This window comes from Oryctolagus cuniculus, chromosome 21 (genome assembly GCF_051225735.1).
Source record: "Oryctolagus cuniculus isolate XC-2025 breed Fujian yellow rabbit chromosome 21, ASM5122573v1, whole genome shotgun sequence".
Lineage (NCBI taxonomy): Eukaryota > Metazoa > Chordata > Mammalia > Lagomorpha > Leporidae > Oryctolagus > Oryctolagus cuniculus.
In genome coordinates this window covers 27918776-27935271 of record NC_142887.1, presented here as the reverse complement: position 1 = coordinate 27935271, position 16496 = coordinate 27918776, and the positions used below count along the sequence as shown (strand labels likewise).

At 60.7% G+C, this 16496-nt stretch overlaps 1 protein-coding gene and 1 long non-coding RNA gene across 13 annotated transcripts; one reads left to right on the top strand and one right to left on the bottom strand.

Annotated features, from left to right (window-relative positions):
- The first annotated feature begins 620 nt into the window (after nucleotides 1–620).
- On the top strand, nucleotides 621–15491 carry LOC103351708 (galactosylceramide sulfotransferase). 11 transcript variants are annotated; one of them, XM_089323382.1, is made up of 4 exons: nucleotides 621–811; nucleotides 8127–8285; nucleotides 12688–12830; nucleotides 13984–15491. In XM_089323382.1, exons 3-4 carry the CDS (start codon nucleotides 12697–12699, stop codon nucleotides 15143–15145), a joined length of 1296 nt encoding a protein of 431 aa, XP_089179508.1. In that variant the 5' UTR covers nucleotides 621–811; nucleotides 8127–8285; nucleotides 12688–12696; the 3' UTR covers nucleotides 15146–15491. The 11 variants fall into 11 exon arrangements, with proteins under 11 accessions (XP_089179508.1, XP_051682473.1, XP_089179511.1 ...); XM_089323385.1 differs by having other exon boundaries at nucleotides 622–811; nucleotides 14025–15491; XM_051826511.3 differs by lacking the exon at nucleotides 621–811 and adding an exon at nucleotides 2327–2441 and having other exon boundaries at nucleotides 14025–15491.
- Nucleotides 2448–9890, bottom strand: LOC149119874 (uncharacterized). Of its 2 annotated transcripts, none has more exons than XR_016227334.1 (3): nucleotides 7937–8039; nucleotides 7577–7821; nucleotides 2448–6057 (listed from the first exon to the last, which is right to left on the bottom strand). It is a non-coding gene; the product is annotated as an uncharacterized LOC149119874 (long non-coding RNA). The 2 variants fall into 2 exon arrangements; XR_016227333.1 differs by lacking the exon at nucleotides 7937–8039 and adding an exon at nucleotides 9528–9890 and having other exon boundaries at nucleotides 5140–6057.
- Nucleotides 15492–16496: the final 1005 nt, after the last annotated feature.

Genomic DNA, 16496 nt, shown 5'->3' with positions numbered 1-16496 from the left:
ACGGGTGGCCAGCTGAGTGCTTACTGCCCACAGCCGGAGCCCAGGAATCCTGGCTCTTGGGTGAGAGAGAAAAGGCCCAGCCCGGACCTGGAGAAGGGTGCGGATGGGGCACCCACATCCTACAGCCTTGCTCTCCGCCTTGGTGTGTGCCCTGGAGAGGCGGGCTCTGCTGAGACCCCTTAGTGGCCGGCCAGCTCAGCTCCCTTCAGGGTTCCTGGCACATCCCCATCCTATGGGTGCCAACAGTGTCCCCAGCTTGCACTGGCCCGGAGCAGGACGCCATACCTTCCATTGGATCCTCAAGTCTCCCCACCAAAAGTTAAGCCTCTTGTCCTGCGGCCTCATCCCCAGAGCTGTGAGCGGCTCCCCACCCCACCACCACCACGGCCCAGGCACCCTCGAGTCCCCGAACGAGGCTGGGGGCTCGGCAGAGCCAGAGAGACGGCAGGACAATGGCCCCGTTGGCGCGTTGGGGACAAACGGGCCTTGTTGGGCAGGCGGCGGGGGCGCGGCTGTGCGCCCTGGCGCGCTGAATGCGGCTTCTGTGCGTCCTGGGCGAGCGCGCAGGGGCTGGGACCGGTCCGGGAGGGGGCCAGGGCCCGGGGCGCCTATTGGCCGGAGCGCCGCAGGCGGGCTGAGCTGGCGGCCGCACCTGCCCCGGAGCTGGCGCGGCGGCGGCGGGGCGGGGGCATGGACCAGGCCTGGCTGAGTGGGAACCCCGGGCGGGTGAGCCCCGCCGCCCAGTGAGCGCCCGGGCCGCGCGGCCCGGGGCCGAGTCAGCCACGCTGAGCCGGAGGAGGACAGAGACAAGGTACGTCCTGGGATCCAGCCCCCACCACCCGCTTGCGCCCTGCCTCAGTCTACCCGCTCAGCAACCCTGCCTATCCTGCAGATTGGGGCAGCTTGCATGGCAGAAGGGCCCGCCACTGCTCTCGGAGCCAGGCGCCCCTGCCAAGGCCAGGGGGTGGTCCCAAGGGGCCAGGGAGGCCCCCCGCGGGCTGGTGCCGGCTACCCTTGGTTTTTCCTCCCTGGCTTTCCACTTTCCGGGGTTTCCCCAGTCCCTGAAGGTGTGGTGGGTGGTGCTGGAGAAAGCCGGCTGCTGGGCCCAGCTGGAGAGCAGCACCCATTAATGATTAATCTTGGCCCTTGTGGCCTGAACCTGGGGAGGAGGGGCAGGGATCTCCCTCTCCCCACCATCCCATGGTGGAAGGGGGTCCCGGAGAAGGGATGGACCCCTTTGCTTGGGAAAGGCCCCGCCCTGAACCCCCAGAGGGAGCAAGGCCACCAAGGAGAGGCTTAGGGGACAAACCCTGGTATCCAGGAGGGGTGCCCTGGGAAACCCCTCAGGTGCCTGCTTCCTGGGCTAGTGCCGGGGAGGCGGGGCCTGGTCCGTCTGCCCCTGGGTCCCAGGCCAGATCCTTGGGCACAGTAGAACATAGCTGTGGCCTCCCTTCCCCGGCTGCCCCAGTGCACATCTGGCTGCTGTAACCCACACCGGGGAGGGAGGGAGGGCAGCCGGCCTGACACCCGATCCCCCTGGTTGCCGTGGTGACAGGTGCCATGGAAATCCTGGAGAGGAAAGAGGTGTGGAGGACGGTCCAGCCCAGAAAAATCCACCCCTTGCTTTCCTGGCGTGGGGGGCGGGAGGCCCAGAGGAGGTGAGGTTGTTCAGGATCACGTAGGAAACAGAGGAGGACAAGCCTGTGCCAGCAGGGTCCCTGTACTGCAGGGAGGAGGCATTTTTGCTACTTATTCCCATTATCCAGAGAGGGACACTGAGGCACGGGGACATTTGGGGACTTGTGACAGGGCAGAGGTGGTTAGATGGGCTCCGAATCACAGGGGTCTTGCGCTGGGGCCCTCTCTCAGGACCTCTCTGCCCCTCTGAGGTCCTGGCCTCTTGTGTGTGCCTGGGCTACCCCCAAACACCCAGCTTGGGACCCCTCCCCCCTTGCCACCCTGGCTCCCAGCTCCGCCTGACACTCGGGGGCTGGGCCGGTTGCTACCCCGGGAGCAGAGACAACAGGAGCCCTGTTCCCAGCTGCTTCAATCCCCGCTTCTCGCTCGGGCAGAGTGCTGCCTGGAGGAAGCGCCCCGTGGACAAAGCACACCTGCTTACCCTGCATCCCCTGCCCCTGCCAGCCCAGGGCTCTCCAGCTGCCCCAGCCAGAGAGGGGAGCATGTCCCCTCCCGCCGGGCTCCCAGGGATTGAGTGTGCCACCCAAGGAGGAAGGCAATGATTAACCCAGGAGAAGGCGGCACGGATAGAGGAATTCTGGGCATGGAGGCAGGCTTCTCTGGGGCTGCTGCTTTGCTCTGACTGGGTGAGGAGTGAGGACAGCCCCTTTGGGGAGCCCTACAGGGCTCCGGGCAGGGCAGGGCAGAATGGAGCAGAGGTACCCACGGAACTCACAGGGCTGGGGACCCGCTGCAATCGCCAGGTGAGAGGTGACACAGCAGGAGGATGTGGGGGCCCGGAGGGTACAGAGCAGAGGTCAGGTATGGCTTGGGCTCCCCCAGACCTGGCTGGCGCAGTGTCCTGACCCCCTAAGCCCCAGCCGGGTCTCAGTTTTGTGGGATGTGAGATACGAGGGTTGGGGCTCCTGGAGTCGGATGTGGGACGCACGGGTGCGTGGCCCTCCAGGAGTCTGCACTGGCGGATCCTGCTTCCCTGGGCCGGGTGCGGACCTGGGGGGACCGTAGCCATCAGCAGGCACGGCACCGAGCGTATGCCAGCGCCATCTGGTCCTTGTGGCAAGCCTGAACCAGCGTCTCTGTCCTTTCATTTTAGGCATCAGGCTGAGCCTAGAGAAGTCACTTGCCCAAAGTCGCCCCACTGGGGAGCGGTAGAACAGATTCGTGACCAGCTCCTAACAAGGTGCCCAGCAGAGGGTGTGCCCATCCAGTAGTGCATAAAAACCTGCCTAGTGCTACCCCCTGGTATATGCAGAGAAGTACCATCGCCGTTCTTTGGAAACTATTTCAGGCATGTTATAAAGGAGAGAGAATGAAATCCAGGGTTTGGGTGCCTGGGAAGAAGCCGCTGGCTTTAGGGGAGTGAGCCTGTGACTCACCACTCCGCAGCTAGGGGTCGCTTGCTCGAATCTGCCACCGGGAGAGGCAATGATTTTGCTGGTGGGCAAAGCATAGACTCCCCCTCCTTCTAGCCTGGGCATTGAGCCCCTCTACAAGCCCTCCATCCTCTCACCCTGCTCCCTGCTCCGTCCCCGTCCCGTGGGTCCAGCAGAGGCCACCGAGAGGGTCCATTGAGCTCATGGGTGTGTGTGTGTGTGTGTGTGTGTGTGTGTGTGCGACTGCCCTTTGTAAGAGCAGACAGAGGGTGACCCTGCGAGATCAAAAAACTCTGTGACTCATCGAAGAACATTGCCCTCCTTCGGCTGCCAGGCCTCGTACCACCTGGCACTCCTGTGTCCCGTCAAGGGGCCATTCGGAGGTGGGCCTGGGAGTCAGCAAGTTGGGGTCCCGATGCATAGCCCCGCCCCCGGACGGTCCTCCCCATCTCGGCCCCAGCATGGCACTGGAGAGGGGTTCAGAGTGCGGAAGCTTCCAGATCTCTGCCAGGCCCCTGCTACCCCTTCCCCACTGAGGTTCAGAGACGGCAGCTGGGTCGCCAAGGTCACACAGGAGGGTGGGGGTTGGCTCGGACCCACACATTGGCGTGTGTCCCTCTGCCAGCCAGCCAGGTGCGGCTGTTCATCATGGAAAGGCCTTTACTCTTTATTCTTATTTGCTCTCCAAAATAATCCAGCCTCTTTTTGTAAAAGTGTGTGTGTGTATGAGGAGTCTCCAAAAAGTTTGTGGAAAATATACATGATGGAAAAAAAAACTATGCACGGATTTCCGTTTCTTTGGAACCGAAAAATAAACCTAATTTTTTAAACTCCATTTCCCACGACTTTTTGAAGCACCTCATATATGTCATCAGAGAATCCAAACACATCTCTGATCTCTTGTTGGCTTCTATTCTCCAAACACAGGGGCACCTGCTGGCCCGAGGGATGGGCACCATGAGAACTGTTAAGAGTTACGGTCACCATAGGGAAAGACTTTTTGTCTCGCTATTAAAGCGCCTTCCATGTTCCCATGGGATTTCCCTCCAGCTACCGGAAACAGCTGGGGGACACCCTCACCCCACTTCCTGTGCCAGAGCCCTGTCCCTGTGTGTGCCCACTCAGCCTATACACATCAGCCGAGGATGGGTCATGGGGGGAGCCGTGGTGGTGCCGCTGAGTATCTCGGGGCAGGGTGGGGGGAGGCTATTCCCTACCTGCTCCCCTGAGTGCAGGCATCCTCCCCACTGCACCCTTTTCCTGGTGCCTCCAAATACTCCTGTGGCCTCAGATCCCACCTCTGTGCCCGTGGCCCCCAGCCTCTGGGCATTCTGGGAGCATCTCATGCATCCCGCAGACTCAACAGGTTCTAAAACAGAACTTGACCTTGCCCGTTCCTCCCCTGCCCACCACTAAGCCCAGGCTTTCTCAGCTTCCCCTGCTCAAGGGGTCACCTTCGGCCCCTGCCTCCCCTCCGGGACACCTGGTGACCCACCAGATGCTGGCCGTGCCGTGCCGTGCCTACAGGTGGCTCCTGTGCGCCCCTGCCTTCCCCGTGCTCCGGGTGCTCTCACGCTTGCACAGGTGGGGTGACAGCCACCAGGTCCGCCCGCTTCTCCACTCCTTCCCCAGCCCCGCAGCTCATCTGTCACCTGCTAGGAATGCTTGGCTGAAGCCCTCCCAGGCTCCCCGTAGGCATACTTCCCAAGGCCCCTGCACACCCCGCTGGCCCCTGTGGTCTCCCCTGCCCACCTAAGCTCTTACTGGCACGCATGTGGACACTGCATCCTGGCCACATGAGTGAGTTTGTCGATTGCCCGGGGCCTTTGCACATCTTTTCTCTCTGCCTGGTTGATTCCAGAACAGGCTCATTAGCTAGTGCTGGTGCTGTAACAGACAAGCCCGGAGTCCCAAAGGGCTTAACACAATAGCAATTTAGTTCTCATTTTCTTGAAATTCCATGGGTGTTTCTTAGGCAGTGATACAGAGATCCAGGCTCCTCCCATCTCATGTCCCACCCACCCACCCCACCACCTCCACTTCCAGACCCTTGGAGACCACCCCATTCATTCCCCCCAGGGCAGAGGAAGCCACAGAGAAGGTCCGCCCTCCTAACTCATCAGCTGTCATTCTGCTCACACCCCATTGGCCGGAATCCAATCACATGAGGACACTGAACTGCTAGGGAGGATGGGAAATGTAGTTTAGTCGTGTGACCGGGGAATAAAGGGGACTCATTTGGAAAGACAGCAGCCAGCTTCCACCATCCAGGGGAGCCCCCTACTCCAAGAAGTCTCCCTGATGCCATCCCCTACCCGGGCTTGATCAGGTTTTCCTCTGTGTTCCAGGAAGCCCCAGTTACTCCCTTGGTTTCCCCTGTCTTCCCCTAGTGCCGTGAGCCCTGAGCTCCCAGCTCTGGTCGTCATGAAGACACCTTGTCCCACCTGGGCATGTCTGGCCTCCGTTCCAGCTGCCTGCTGGGAGGCCACAGTGATGGCTCAAGTAGTTGGGTCCCTGCCTCCCATGTGGGAGCCCCAGCTGAGTTCCTGGCTGGCTCCAAGCTTCAGCCTGGCCCAGCCGTGGCCACGACAGGTGTTGGGAGGACATGAGCCAATGAATGAGAAAGCCGCCTAAACAAATCCCTCCCATCATCTATCTATAGGGAGCTACAGACAGAGAAAATGTAAAAAGGCTCGGACCAAAACTTTAATGGCAGCAACCTCTGGGAATAGGGCTATTTGAATCATCACTTTTTTTTTTTTTTTTTGAAGATTTACTTATTTATTTGAGAGGCAGAGTTACAGACAGAGAGAGAGAGAGACAGAAAGAGAGGACTTCCACCTGCTGGTTCACTCCCCAAGTGGCCACAACAGCCGGAGCTGGGTTGATCTGAAGCCAGGAGCTGCTTCCAGGTCTCCCAAGTGGGTGCAGGGTCCCAAGGCACTTGGGCCATCTTCTGCTGCTTTCCCAGGCCATTAGCAGGACGCTGGATTGGAAGAGGAGCAGCCGGGACTTGAACTGGCGCCCATATGGGATGCCAGCGCCTCAGGCGGAGGCATAGTCTGCTATGCCACAGCACCGGCCCTGAATCAATTTGTTTATGCTTTCCTGTATTGTCTGAATTTTTTTTTTTTTAGTGAGCCTGGAATTTTTTTAAATTTTGTTTTTTATTTGAGAGAGACAGACAGAGATGCCATCTGCTTGTTCACTCCCTAAATGCATGCAACAGCCAGGGCTGGGCCAGGCCAAAGCCAGGAGCCAGGATCTTAATCCAAGTCTCCCATGTAGCTGGCAGGGATCCAAATACCGGAGCCGTCACCCGCTGCCTCCCAGGGTGCTCATTAGCAAGAAACTGCTCTCAGGAGGGCTCGAACCCGAGCCACGGGCGGGAGGGCCAGAGCTCTGTCTGTCCCTGCTTGGGTGAGCGTCTCACCTCTCCCCTGGTGACTGGGTGGGAAAGGGCGCTCCGCGGCGAGGATGACAGGGCACACACCTGAGGCAGGCCCTGCGCTCAGGACTGAACCCTTTTTGGTTCAGAGTCCACACTCGTAAAGCACCAGCCCGTGCCGCTGGGTGCCAGCTCTGCCCATGATTTACCCCTATAAAGCTCTCTTCATGCGGTTCAGCCCAGGAGGCCTGATAGCAGGTAAAACAAGATAAAGAAACAACTCCATAGCATGACCCGCACCGGATCCCCGTGGGCCAAGCTCCGGTATTTTCATGGGGGCTGGGGGCGAGGGGCTGCTCCCAGGCTGGGAAGGGCCGCGGGAGGGAGCAAGTATCGGATGCTGCAGGCTGGAACCCGGGCGAGTGTGCCCAGTTGGGGGAAAAATGTCCAGCCCACAGGGATATGATTCATGGATGACGATATTGGCCCCCCAAAGGGGAGAGAGAGATCTTCCATCTGCCCATCCCCTGCCCCAAATGCCTACAACAGCCGGGGCTGGGCCAGGCTGAAGCCAGGAGCTGGGAGCTCTACCTCTACTTGAGTCATATCGTCTGCCTTCCCAGGGTGCCCTTCAGCGGGAAGCTGGGACCTGAAGCGGAGCCGGGACTCAAACCCAGGCACTCCAGTATGGGAGGCGGGCATCCCAAGCAGTGTCTTACCCACTGCAGCAGACACCCGCGCCAGGCTCAGGTTTTTGTAACAACTCCATCTCACGAGAGCTGATTCAGGGTCCCACCAAGCACTGCTTTCCTCTTGTCCAAGGGCGCCACCCTCGGTGACCCAAGGACCTTCCAAGGGACCAAGCTTAAGGGAAGACGGGGAGGGGTGGGGGGTGGGGGGTGTTGTGTTCTGGGCACAAGAGGACAAAACCAAGAGAAAACACCTGAACCTGAACCTGAACCTGCCCCTTCCTGCCTAGACCCCAGCACTGGCAGGCAGCCCTGGTCCCGCACAGGGGGGCCCAGGGTCTTTGTCTCACCCCAGGGTGCAGGCCCGGCAGGTGGGGATCTTGCGCTCTCTTGGATAGGGGTTTTGAGCTCGCGGGGTAAAATCTCACCAGCTTCATCCACCCTCGAGCCGTGGTCAGAGACTCTGCCTCCTGGAAGCCTTCCAGGCTGACTCCGTGGCTCTGGGCCCCTGCAGGTTTGGCATCAGCCTCGGTTCTTGGTTGTGGTACCTCTGCATCTTTCAGCCTCTGTGTCTGGCAGGTCTGTTCTTTATTAGCCTGGTGTGACCTTGGACAGGTGACTTCTCCTCCTGCAGCCTTGGCTTCTTCACCTGGGGAGTGGGCTACCGGGGGCGCTTGGCACACAGGGCAGCCGTGAGACTTCCATGAGTGTCCTCGCAGCACCGCCACCCCCTCCCCGCCCCCACAGCCCCCGCCTCGCTGTCCCTCCCTCCACCTTCCCCTTGGAACCTGTCCTGGGCTCTCTGCAGGGCTTCTGCGGTTGCCACGTCCTTGGCTCAAGGACACTGGGTTTGCTGAACCCTTGGATGAATGAAGCTGCCTTACTGTCCCGTGGAAGTGGCGGGGGGCAAGGGGAGGAGGAGGGGACGAGGGCCAGGGCACCACCTACAGGGTACTGAGGTGCACCTGCTCTCCCCAGGGAGAGGACTCATGAATATTCACACCCGCTGGAGCGAGAGGGAGCCAGCCAGCCTGCCTGCTGCTGGGTGTCATTGGAGTGCTCCCGTCTCCCAGTGCCCAGAGGCAGCCTGGGAGTCGTGGCTCAGGCAGACAGAGGAAAGGGACAGCCACAGCTGAGGTGAGTGTGTCCCCTCTTCCCCTGCACGGGGCTCAGGGGGTGAGCAGGACACCTGGGGGCGGAGGCCTGCCTGGTGGAGGTGATCCACCCAGGTTTTCCATCCTGGTCTCGGTGTCCCTGTGTGTAGCATGGAGGAACCGAATCTTGGTTCTTCATCTTTCCCCCAAAGAGACTTCGTGCACCTGAACAGGAGGATGGCTGGGCCTGGCCTGCCGCCAGCCATCTGTGCACTGATGGAGGCCGCTGTGGCTGGGGTATGGATGGAGTGGGCTGGCAGAGGGGACAGTCTACACCGTGCTTGCCACCACTAAGGTTAAAATAGACGGGAGACTCAGCTTCTACTCTGTCTCTGCTTCGGCTGTGCTGTGTGACGTCAAGGGTGCCCCTGCTGTCTCTGAGGCTCAGCCTCCCTGCCTCTCTTCAACCTGGAGGCCGTGAGGCTCGGGCTGCACTGGGTTGGCCTTGGACTGCGGGCTGTCAGCTGGGACCCCAGCGGGGACGGATAGGACAGTCCCAGCGATGGTGGCAGAGCAGGTTCACTGAGTGACTGCGGGACCCCCGGGACTGGGTGCCGTCCGTGTGGACTGCTGGGTGTGGAACGCACAGCAATGCCCGGCTCCCTGTGTCGGAGGGAGAGCTGGTGCCTGGGGCTGTGTCCTCTCAGTCACGCTACCCGCCCTGGGCAGCCCGGCCACCGTCGATCCTGAATGAGGAGTCACAGGGGTCATTCATCAAACATTCACGCGGTGCCAGGCCCCGGGAAGCCCGAGGATGAGTCACCGGCAAGCTAGGAGGGAACTAGTCTCTGTACTCCCATGCCCGCGTGCTGATAATAATATTACCCTGCTGTCACTATTAATAATTAAATCGTATTGATCTTCCCAGAGCACAGAGCACATAGAATTTCCCTGTGCCGTACACCCCCCGGAAGGCACCGTTCTCCCTCAGGCCAGACTCCCAGGGGCTCTGCCCACACAAGCAGACCCAGGCTCAGAGCAGGTGAGCTCCACGGCCAAGGTCACAGAGGCCAGGTAGGAAGGAAGCCACCAGCCAGCACAGGAGACACCAGTCACCAAGGCCCCCCTCTCTGACTCCTCTCCCTCCTCCCGGCTGCCGGCTCAGCCCACCAAGGCCAAACCCTGCTGCGCCCGCCCCTGGCCCTGTGTGCCTCTGCCTTCTGTGATGGGGGCTTTCGCAGTGCACACACCCAGCCTCCGTCCCTGCTCTGGGCTTGCGACATACCTGGCAGGGATGGCCATGGACCAGGCAGGAAATAGGGGACTGCAGGGTCCACAGATCTGGGCTCGAACTCCTGACCCCGGGCAAATCATGCAGCTCCTGGAGCTTGCAATGTGAGAGCGACAGTGGGGTGGGGGTAGGGGCTGGCAGTCAGTCACACGCTTTAGAAAAGCCCCCTCCCCAAGCCCGGCTCATAGCAGTAGCTGCAAAGTGAACCCCTGGGCTGGCACATGCCCCGTATCCTGCCAGAACACAGCAGGGGCGTGCCCAGGTTGGAGAAGCCCAAGTAGAACAAATAAGTGAGTGAACCAGTAATCAGGTGTGGGGTCGGGGGAGGGGGCGGACCTGGGCTGGGCCAGGTGAAGTCTGATTGGTGGTCGGGAGGCTGCTCTGCCCCCTGCTGCCCAGCCTCTGCCCAGGGTCTCCACAGAGCAGCCTCCAGGAGTTCTGGAAAGCACCCGGGTGAGTGGGGCTGCTGGGGCAGGAGTGCGCCCTGGGCCGTGCAGAGGGGGAGCCCCAGGGATTCCTAGCCCCTCCCCCATTTTAATAGCAGAGAAACTGGGGCCCTGGGCCTCAGTCTGGGTTTTAGGCTCTGGGCTGGCTTTAGCTGTGTTTTCTGCTGGGCCTCTAGGGGGCGGGAGGCTGGCTGGCAGGAGGGCTGGAGGAGGGCGGGTTGGTGCGTGGTGGGTTTGTGCTCCTTGTCCAGGGCTGGGAGCCGGCCCGCAGGGGTCCAGGAGGGCTGCAAGCAACTCTCTCTGTGCCTGGCCGTGTGGCCCTTTCCCAAGAAGGTCCCCAGAGCTCAGGGGGCTCCCAGCTGCTCCGCTTTTCAGATGAGAAGCAAATGCCCCGGGGTCCTCAGCTTGTCTAAAGGCACAGGGCCTGAAGTGCCCCTCCCCCACATCAGGCCCCTCCAAGGCCAGAGCATGGCAGGCTGGCTGCCCTCCCCTCGCGAACTTTATAATTTCATTATGTGAATGTGTTCAGTATCACATATGGCCTTTTTTGTTCCTGATTAAAAGAGATATGCGCCTTTAAAAAATGTCATGTGACAGAAATGCATCGTGTACAGAAATATTCCCGATAGACCTCTTATGGGTTGGGCATTCCTAAGCCAAGATTCCCCACTCTAAAACGTTCCAAAATCCGAGACTTGCTGAAGAATTCTAAAAACGGAAAATCCCAGCCCTGACCTCGGTGCGACACGTCCCAGTCCGAACACAGGCACACTACAAATACTGTGCGAGGTGCATGGTGTGCATCGATTTTCTGTGTACGCTTGGGTCCTTTCCCCAAGTTAGCTCATTATGAATATGCAAATATCTCTGACCCCCGCCCCCAATTCAAATATTTCAGCAACACCGCTGAGCCTAATTGGAAAAGGGATACTCGACCTGTTCCTGTTTCCTTAAATATCTGAATGTTTACCTACATGCATATATGTATGGGGGTGGGGTGCGTATGTTCTAGAACTTTCTTTTTTTCCAGACAAAGAGATCATGGTGCGTTTTTAGCTTTTTTTTAAAATTTGTTTGTGTTTAAGATGTATTTATTTGAAAGGCAGAGTTATAGAGAGGGAGAGACAGAGAGAGGTCTTCCGCCTGCTGGTTCACTCCCACAAATGGTTGCAATGGCCGGGGCTGGGCCAGGCCAAAGCCAGGAGCCAGGAGCTTCATCCAGGTCCGACATTGGTGCTTCCCCAGGCGCATTAGCAGGGCTCTGGATTGGAAGCGGAGCAGCCGGGACTCGAACCAGTGCTCAGAGACAGCTCATATACTGGCCCAACCTTGTTTTTTTTTTTTTAGTATCTACAGATGACTTTCTTCTGGGGATGGGCCTTGATTTATGGGATGAGCCTTGATTTTTTTTTTTTTTTTTGTTTCTGAGCTGCTGTGACCGCCCTTGCACACACAGGTGACTTTGCACAGGTGACTGTTTCCACGCGCCAGTGGGGAGGCAGAGAACCTTGTCCCTGCCTTCTCTCACACCACTGCTTTCTGGAAATGTCCCGCACCCTCCCCAGTCCGGACCCCGGCCCCTCCTTGCGCAGTGAGCAGGGGCATCCCGTTGCCGCACAGGAGGCCACGTTCCTGATTACATAGCTCTCTCCTAGGAGGAGACATTTCTAGGACTCAGCCATGGGTGCCAGCTGCTCGGGAGGGGGCGGTGCCTGGAGGGCCCCCTTTCCAGGGAAGAATTTGTGGGAGCTGTGAGTGACTTTCCCAGGGAGTGTGGGACCCTCCCCCCAGCAAGGCTGTTTGCCTTCTGCCCCTGGGGACAGTGGTGATGGACCACGCTGTGTGTGTGTGGCGACAGGGCTGTACGCGTGACCTCTTGTGGCCGCAGGGGCTCAGGGCCCTGTGCCCCGTGAGCCAGCAGGGGAGTGGAAAGTTTCAGGCGCTGGCTTTGTCTCTGCCTGAGTGACAGTGGAAGATTTGGGTGTCTCCTGGACACGGGCTGAACGAGCTGCCATGAACTCCTTCCCCCAAACAAACAAACAGCAATCACAACACTTAGGATATCTGATGAAAATGGAAAATTGATTTTTTTAAGTATAAGTATATCCCATATAATATGTGGGATATACTTATACTCCAAAAAAGTTTTTTTTTTTTTAAACAATTGCCTATCAGAAATTCAAATTTAACTATGCAGACTGAGCTGCCGGCAATGTGTGTTCGTGGGCAGAGGCCTGGCCTGCTCTGTGGCCAGAACCCACACTGCTTATTATACTGAGCCTCAGTTTCCCCAACTGCTGCTGCTAAAGCCCCCAACGGCTCAGGGGCCCCTGCAGAGAGAGGAGATGCCCCAGCCCCTCCCTTGGACAGGAGACAAAGGAGGAGGCTGGGCGTTCTGGGGAAGAGGATCTGGCTTTAACCTGTTTCATTAGGGAACCCTAAAGGGCATGAACAATAAGGTAAGGTCTCCCGGCTGCTCCCACCCGGCTCAGAAATGAAAACTGCGCTTGGTCCGCGCCCCTTCCCCAGCGCCTCTGCCTGCAGCCCCGTGGCCGTCTCTCCCGCACGTGGTTCTCTGCCTGGCTGGCCAGGGCATCTCTGGCCCTGATGGAGCAGACACAGGCAGAGCCCTGCTGCGCCCCCTGCCGGCGGGAGCTCCCAAGGCCCCGGATCCTGACGCTTGTGCCGCCCCGTGCCGCCCCCTACAGGTGCCTGAGATGCCGCCGCCGCCGCCGAAGAAGCGCTGGGAATCCATGGCCAAGGGGCTGGTGCTGGGCGCGCTGTTCACCAGCTTCCTGCTGCTGCTCTACTCCTACGCCGTCCCCCCGCTGCACGCCGGCCTGGCCTCCGCGTGAGTGGCCCGGCGGGGGACCGAGGGTGGGCGGATGGGCGTGGGCGGGGCCCCGAGACCGCTCACCCCCTCAGTGCCCCTCTTCCCGCGCCCTGTACCACGCTGTGCCCGACAGGAGTACCAGCCAGGGCACGACCCAGATGAGTACTCATTGTACCCATCTGTGAAATGGGCACAGTGACAGCGCCTTGTCTTGTGCAGCAGAAGCATGCCCACTGCCCGCAGACAGGGGCACGGGGCTCCGAGGCTGCACTGGGGCCACCGCGGGGGTGACTTGGGCCCAAGAGCACTCAGCTGGCACAGGGCCCTGGATTCGGTGACCCGGGACCCAGGTCCTAGCCACCAGGCTGTGCCCCCTCCTCGCAGGGCTGCCCAGTGTAGACCAGGCAGAGCCGGGGCCCTTGGGTTGCTGATGTTAAATTGAACGAGGGGAAGGGGCTGGTGTCTGAGTACCGTCAGCCTACAAGAGGGCATTTCCCATGGTGCAACCTGATATAGGACAGTGCTGTGGCTTTGAATGAGACAAGAGCCCCCGTGCCTCGCCTTACGTGGCTCTCACAGCCACAGTCCAGACAGGGCCCGCGTCTGCCCCCATTTCTCAGATGATGAAACTGAGACCAGCGAGGAGAAACCACTGGCTTGGGCACCCAGGCTGGGTCCAGGCCCATGCCGTGCGCCCATCCCAGCTCTTTTTAAGATTTTTATTTGTTTGAAAGAGTACAGAGAGAGAGAGACACACACACAGCTCTTCCATCTGCTGGTTCAGTCTCCAAATGTCCACAGCGTCTCGGGCTGGGCCAGGCGGCTGCCAGGAGCCAGGACTTCCATCCTGGTCTCCCACGTGGGTGCAGGGGCCCAAGGATTGGGTCATCTTCCACTGCTTTCCCAGGCGCATTAGCAGGGAGCTGCTGGATCGGAAGTGGAGCAGCCGGGACTCGAACCGGCGCTCCTGTGGGATGCTGGTGTCCCGGGTGGTGCCTTAACCCTCTGCACCACAACGTCCCCCCACCCCCGCCCTCTTGCCAGCTCCCTCGCCACCACTGTCCCTCCCCAGCAGCCTCACTGGCAGAGCCCAGCCCCCCACCCCAACCTACCCCCCCCCGCACCCCGCAGCCTCTGAGGCGCTCTCCCTCCCCCACCGCCCTGTCCCCAGCAGGACCCCGGAGGCCTCAGCACCCTGCTCCCCGCCCCCAGGTGAGCCAGAGCCGCCCACCGCGCCGCCGCCCGCGGGGAGCGCCTCCAACGGCTCGGGCGGCTGCCGGCCGCGCCGGGACATCGTGTTCATGAAGACGCACAAGACAGCCAGCAGCACGCTGCTCAACATCTTGTTCCGCTTCGGCCAGAAACACGGGCTGCGCTTCGCCTTCCCCAACGGCCGCAACGACTTCGACTACCCGGCCTTCTTCGCGCGCAGCCTGGTGCAGGACTACCGGCCCGGCGCCTGCTTCAACATCATCTGCAACCACATGCGCTTCCACTACGACGAGGTGCGCGGCCTGGTGCCGCCCAACGCCACCTTCATCACGGTGCTGCGCGACCCCGCGCGCCTCTTCGAGTCCTCCTTCCACTACTTCGGGCCCGTGGTGCCGCTCACCTGGAAGCTGTCGGGCGGCGACAAGCTGGCCGAGTTCCTGCGGGACCCCGAGCGCTACTACGACCCCGGCGGCTACAACGCGCACTACCTGCGCAACCTGCTCTTCTTCGACCTGGGCTACGACAGCAGCCTGGACCCGCGCAGCCCGCAGGTGCAGGAGCACATCCTGGAGGTGGAGCGCCGCTTCCACCTGGTGCTGCTGCAGGAGTACTTCGACGAGTCGCTCGTGCTGCTCAAGGAGCTGCTGTGCTGGGAGCTGGAGGACGTGCTGTACTTCAAGCTCAACGCGCGCCGCGACTCGCCCGTGCCGCGCCTCTCGGGCGAGCTCTACCGCCGCGCCACCGCCTGGAACATGCTGGACGCGCGCCTCTACCGCCACTTCAACGCCAGCTTCTGGCGCAAGGTGGAGGCCTTCGGACGCGAGCGCATGGCGCGCGAGGTGGCCGCGCTGCGCTGCGCCAACGAGCGCATGCGGCGCATCTGCATCGACGGCGGCCAGCCCGTGGACGCCGCCGCCATCCAGGACGAGGCCATGCAGCCCTGGCAGCCCCTGGGCGCCAAGTCCATCCTGGGCTACAACCTCAAGAAGAGCATCGGGCCGCGGCACGCGCAGCTCTGCCGGCGCATGCTCACGCCCGAGATCCAGTACCTGATGGACCTCGGGGTCAACCTGTGGGTCACCAAGCTCTGGAAGCTCATCCGGGACTTTCTGCGGTGGTGACCGTCACCACCACTGCCTGCGCGCTGGGTCGCCCGCCCCCAGCGCGCATGCGCACTGCCAGAGCGCTGGGCAGCCACCTGCTGGTGCCGGCCTCCCCCTGCCCCTCCTGGTGCCACCCCGGATCCCCCGGGGCTGAGAGGGGGCTCTCGTGGGGGACACAGCCGGCCAGGACTGGGCCCACCGCACACCGAGAGGGCCTAACCGACATCAGTATTTGACTAATTATGTCATTTTTTATTATTATTAAAGCCTCCAAAAAAAAAACCCACAAAAAAGAATGTTCTATTTCCTGCCTCCCCTTAAAGGGGAGCCCTCAGAAGTAAAGAATTTGATGTGTTTTTGGTAAGCGGCCTCAGCGGTGGTGACTGGAGGGACCCTGGGCTGGGGGAACCCCGGGAGCAGGCAGTGGTGCCGGTGCGCACCCTCGCGGAAGACCTGGGTGCGGCAGGGGCAGCCGTGAGCTGCCAACCCCGGGAGATGGCGCGTGGGTGTGGGGGGTTGTGTGCGTGCTTGTGATGTGTGGTTGCGTGCAGTGTGTGTGGTTGTAGGCTTGAGTGTGGTTGTGGGCATTTGTGTGGCTGTGTGCTTGCGTGTGGTATATAGTTTTGTTTGTGGCTGTATGTGCAGTTGCGTGCAGTGTGTGTGTGGTTGTAGGCTTGAGTGTGGTTGTGGGCATTCCTGTGCGGCTGTGTTTGATGGCAGTGTGTAGTGTGTGCGGTTGTGTGCAGTGTGTATGTGGTTGTGGGCTTTCGTGTGTGTGGCTGTGTTTGGTTGTGTGCTTGTGTGTGGTGTATAGTCGTGTGTGTGGCTCTGTGTGTGTGTGTGTGTGTCAGTGTGTGAGGTCATGTGATCATCCCAGCGTTAGGCTGGGGCCCTGGCGGGTGGCATCTCAACCCATCTTCCCAGAGCTCAGTGCGGTGGGGACGGTTACTGCGGCCCCTGAGGTACGGAGGTGGTGGGACTGGAGCAGAGACGGGGGAAGGGGACACTGGCCTGATCAGGCCCACGTCTGTGCCTGTGTGTGTGAGAGAGCGAGCGAGCGAGCCGCAGGCGGTCACTGGGCAGCAGCCCTGGGCCCAGGCTGCCTTTGCGCAGGCACAACCACAACCCTGTTTCACAGACGCGGGAATCGACCTTCCCGGAGGCCGGGCACTCCCCAAGGTCACGAGGCAGGGCGCAGCGGGCCCAGGGCTCGCACGGCTGCCTGGGGGCCTGAATCCTTTCACGTGCTAGTGCCCCTCTGGCCCCTGCAGGCCCCTCCCCCAGCCCTGCCCACTTCTGCCCTCCATCCCCACCCACGCTCTTCTACCCTGAAATCCAGTACAATTGAGCCAAAAGTATGTGGTGGCCG

Bases quoted from the DNA above. Each gene is read 5' to 3' on its own strand.
- LOC103351708 (XM_051826511.3), top strand. From the start codon at position 2,386: ATGGAGCAGAGGTACCCACGGAACTCACAGGGCTGGGGACCCGCTGCA. The intron at 2,442-8,126 runs GTGAGAGGTGAC...TGCTCTCCCCAG, and splicing joins GGACCCGCTGCAATCGCCAG to GGAGAGGACTCATGAATATT. The intron at 12,831-14,024 runs GTGAGTGGCCCG...CCCCGCCCCCAG, and splicing joins CACGCCGGCCTGGCCTCCGC to GTGAGCCAGAGCCGCCCACC.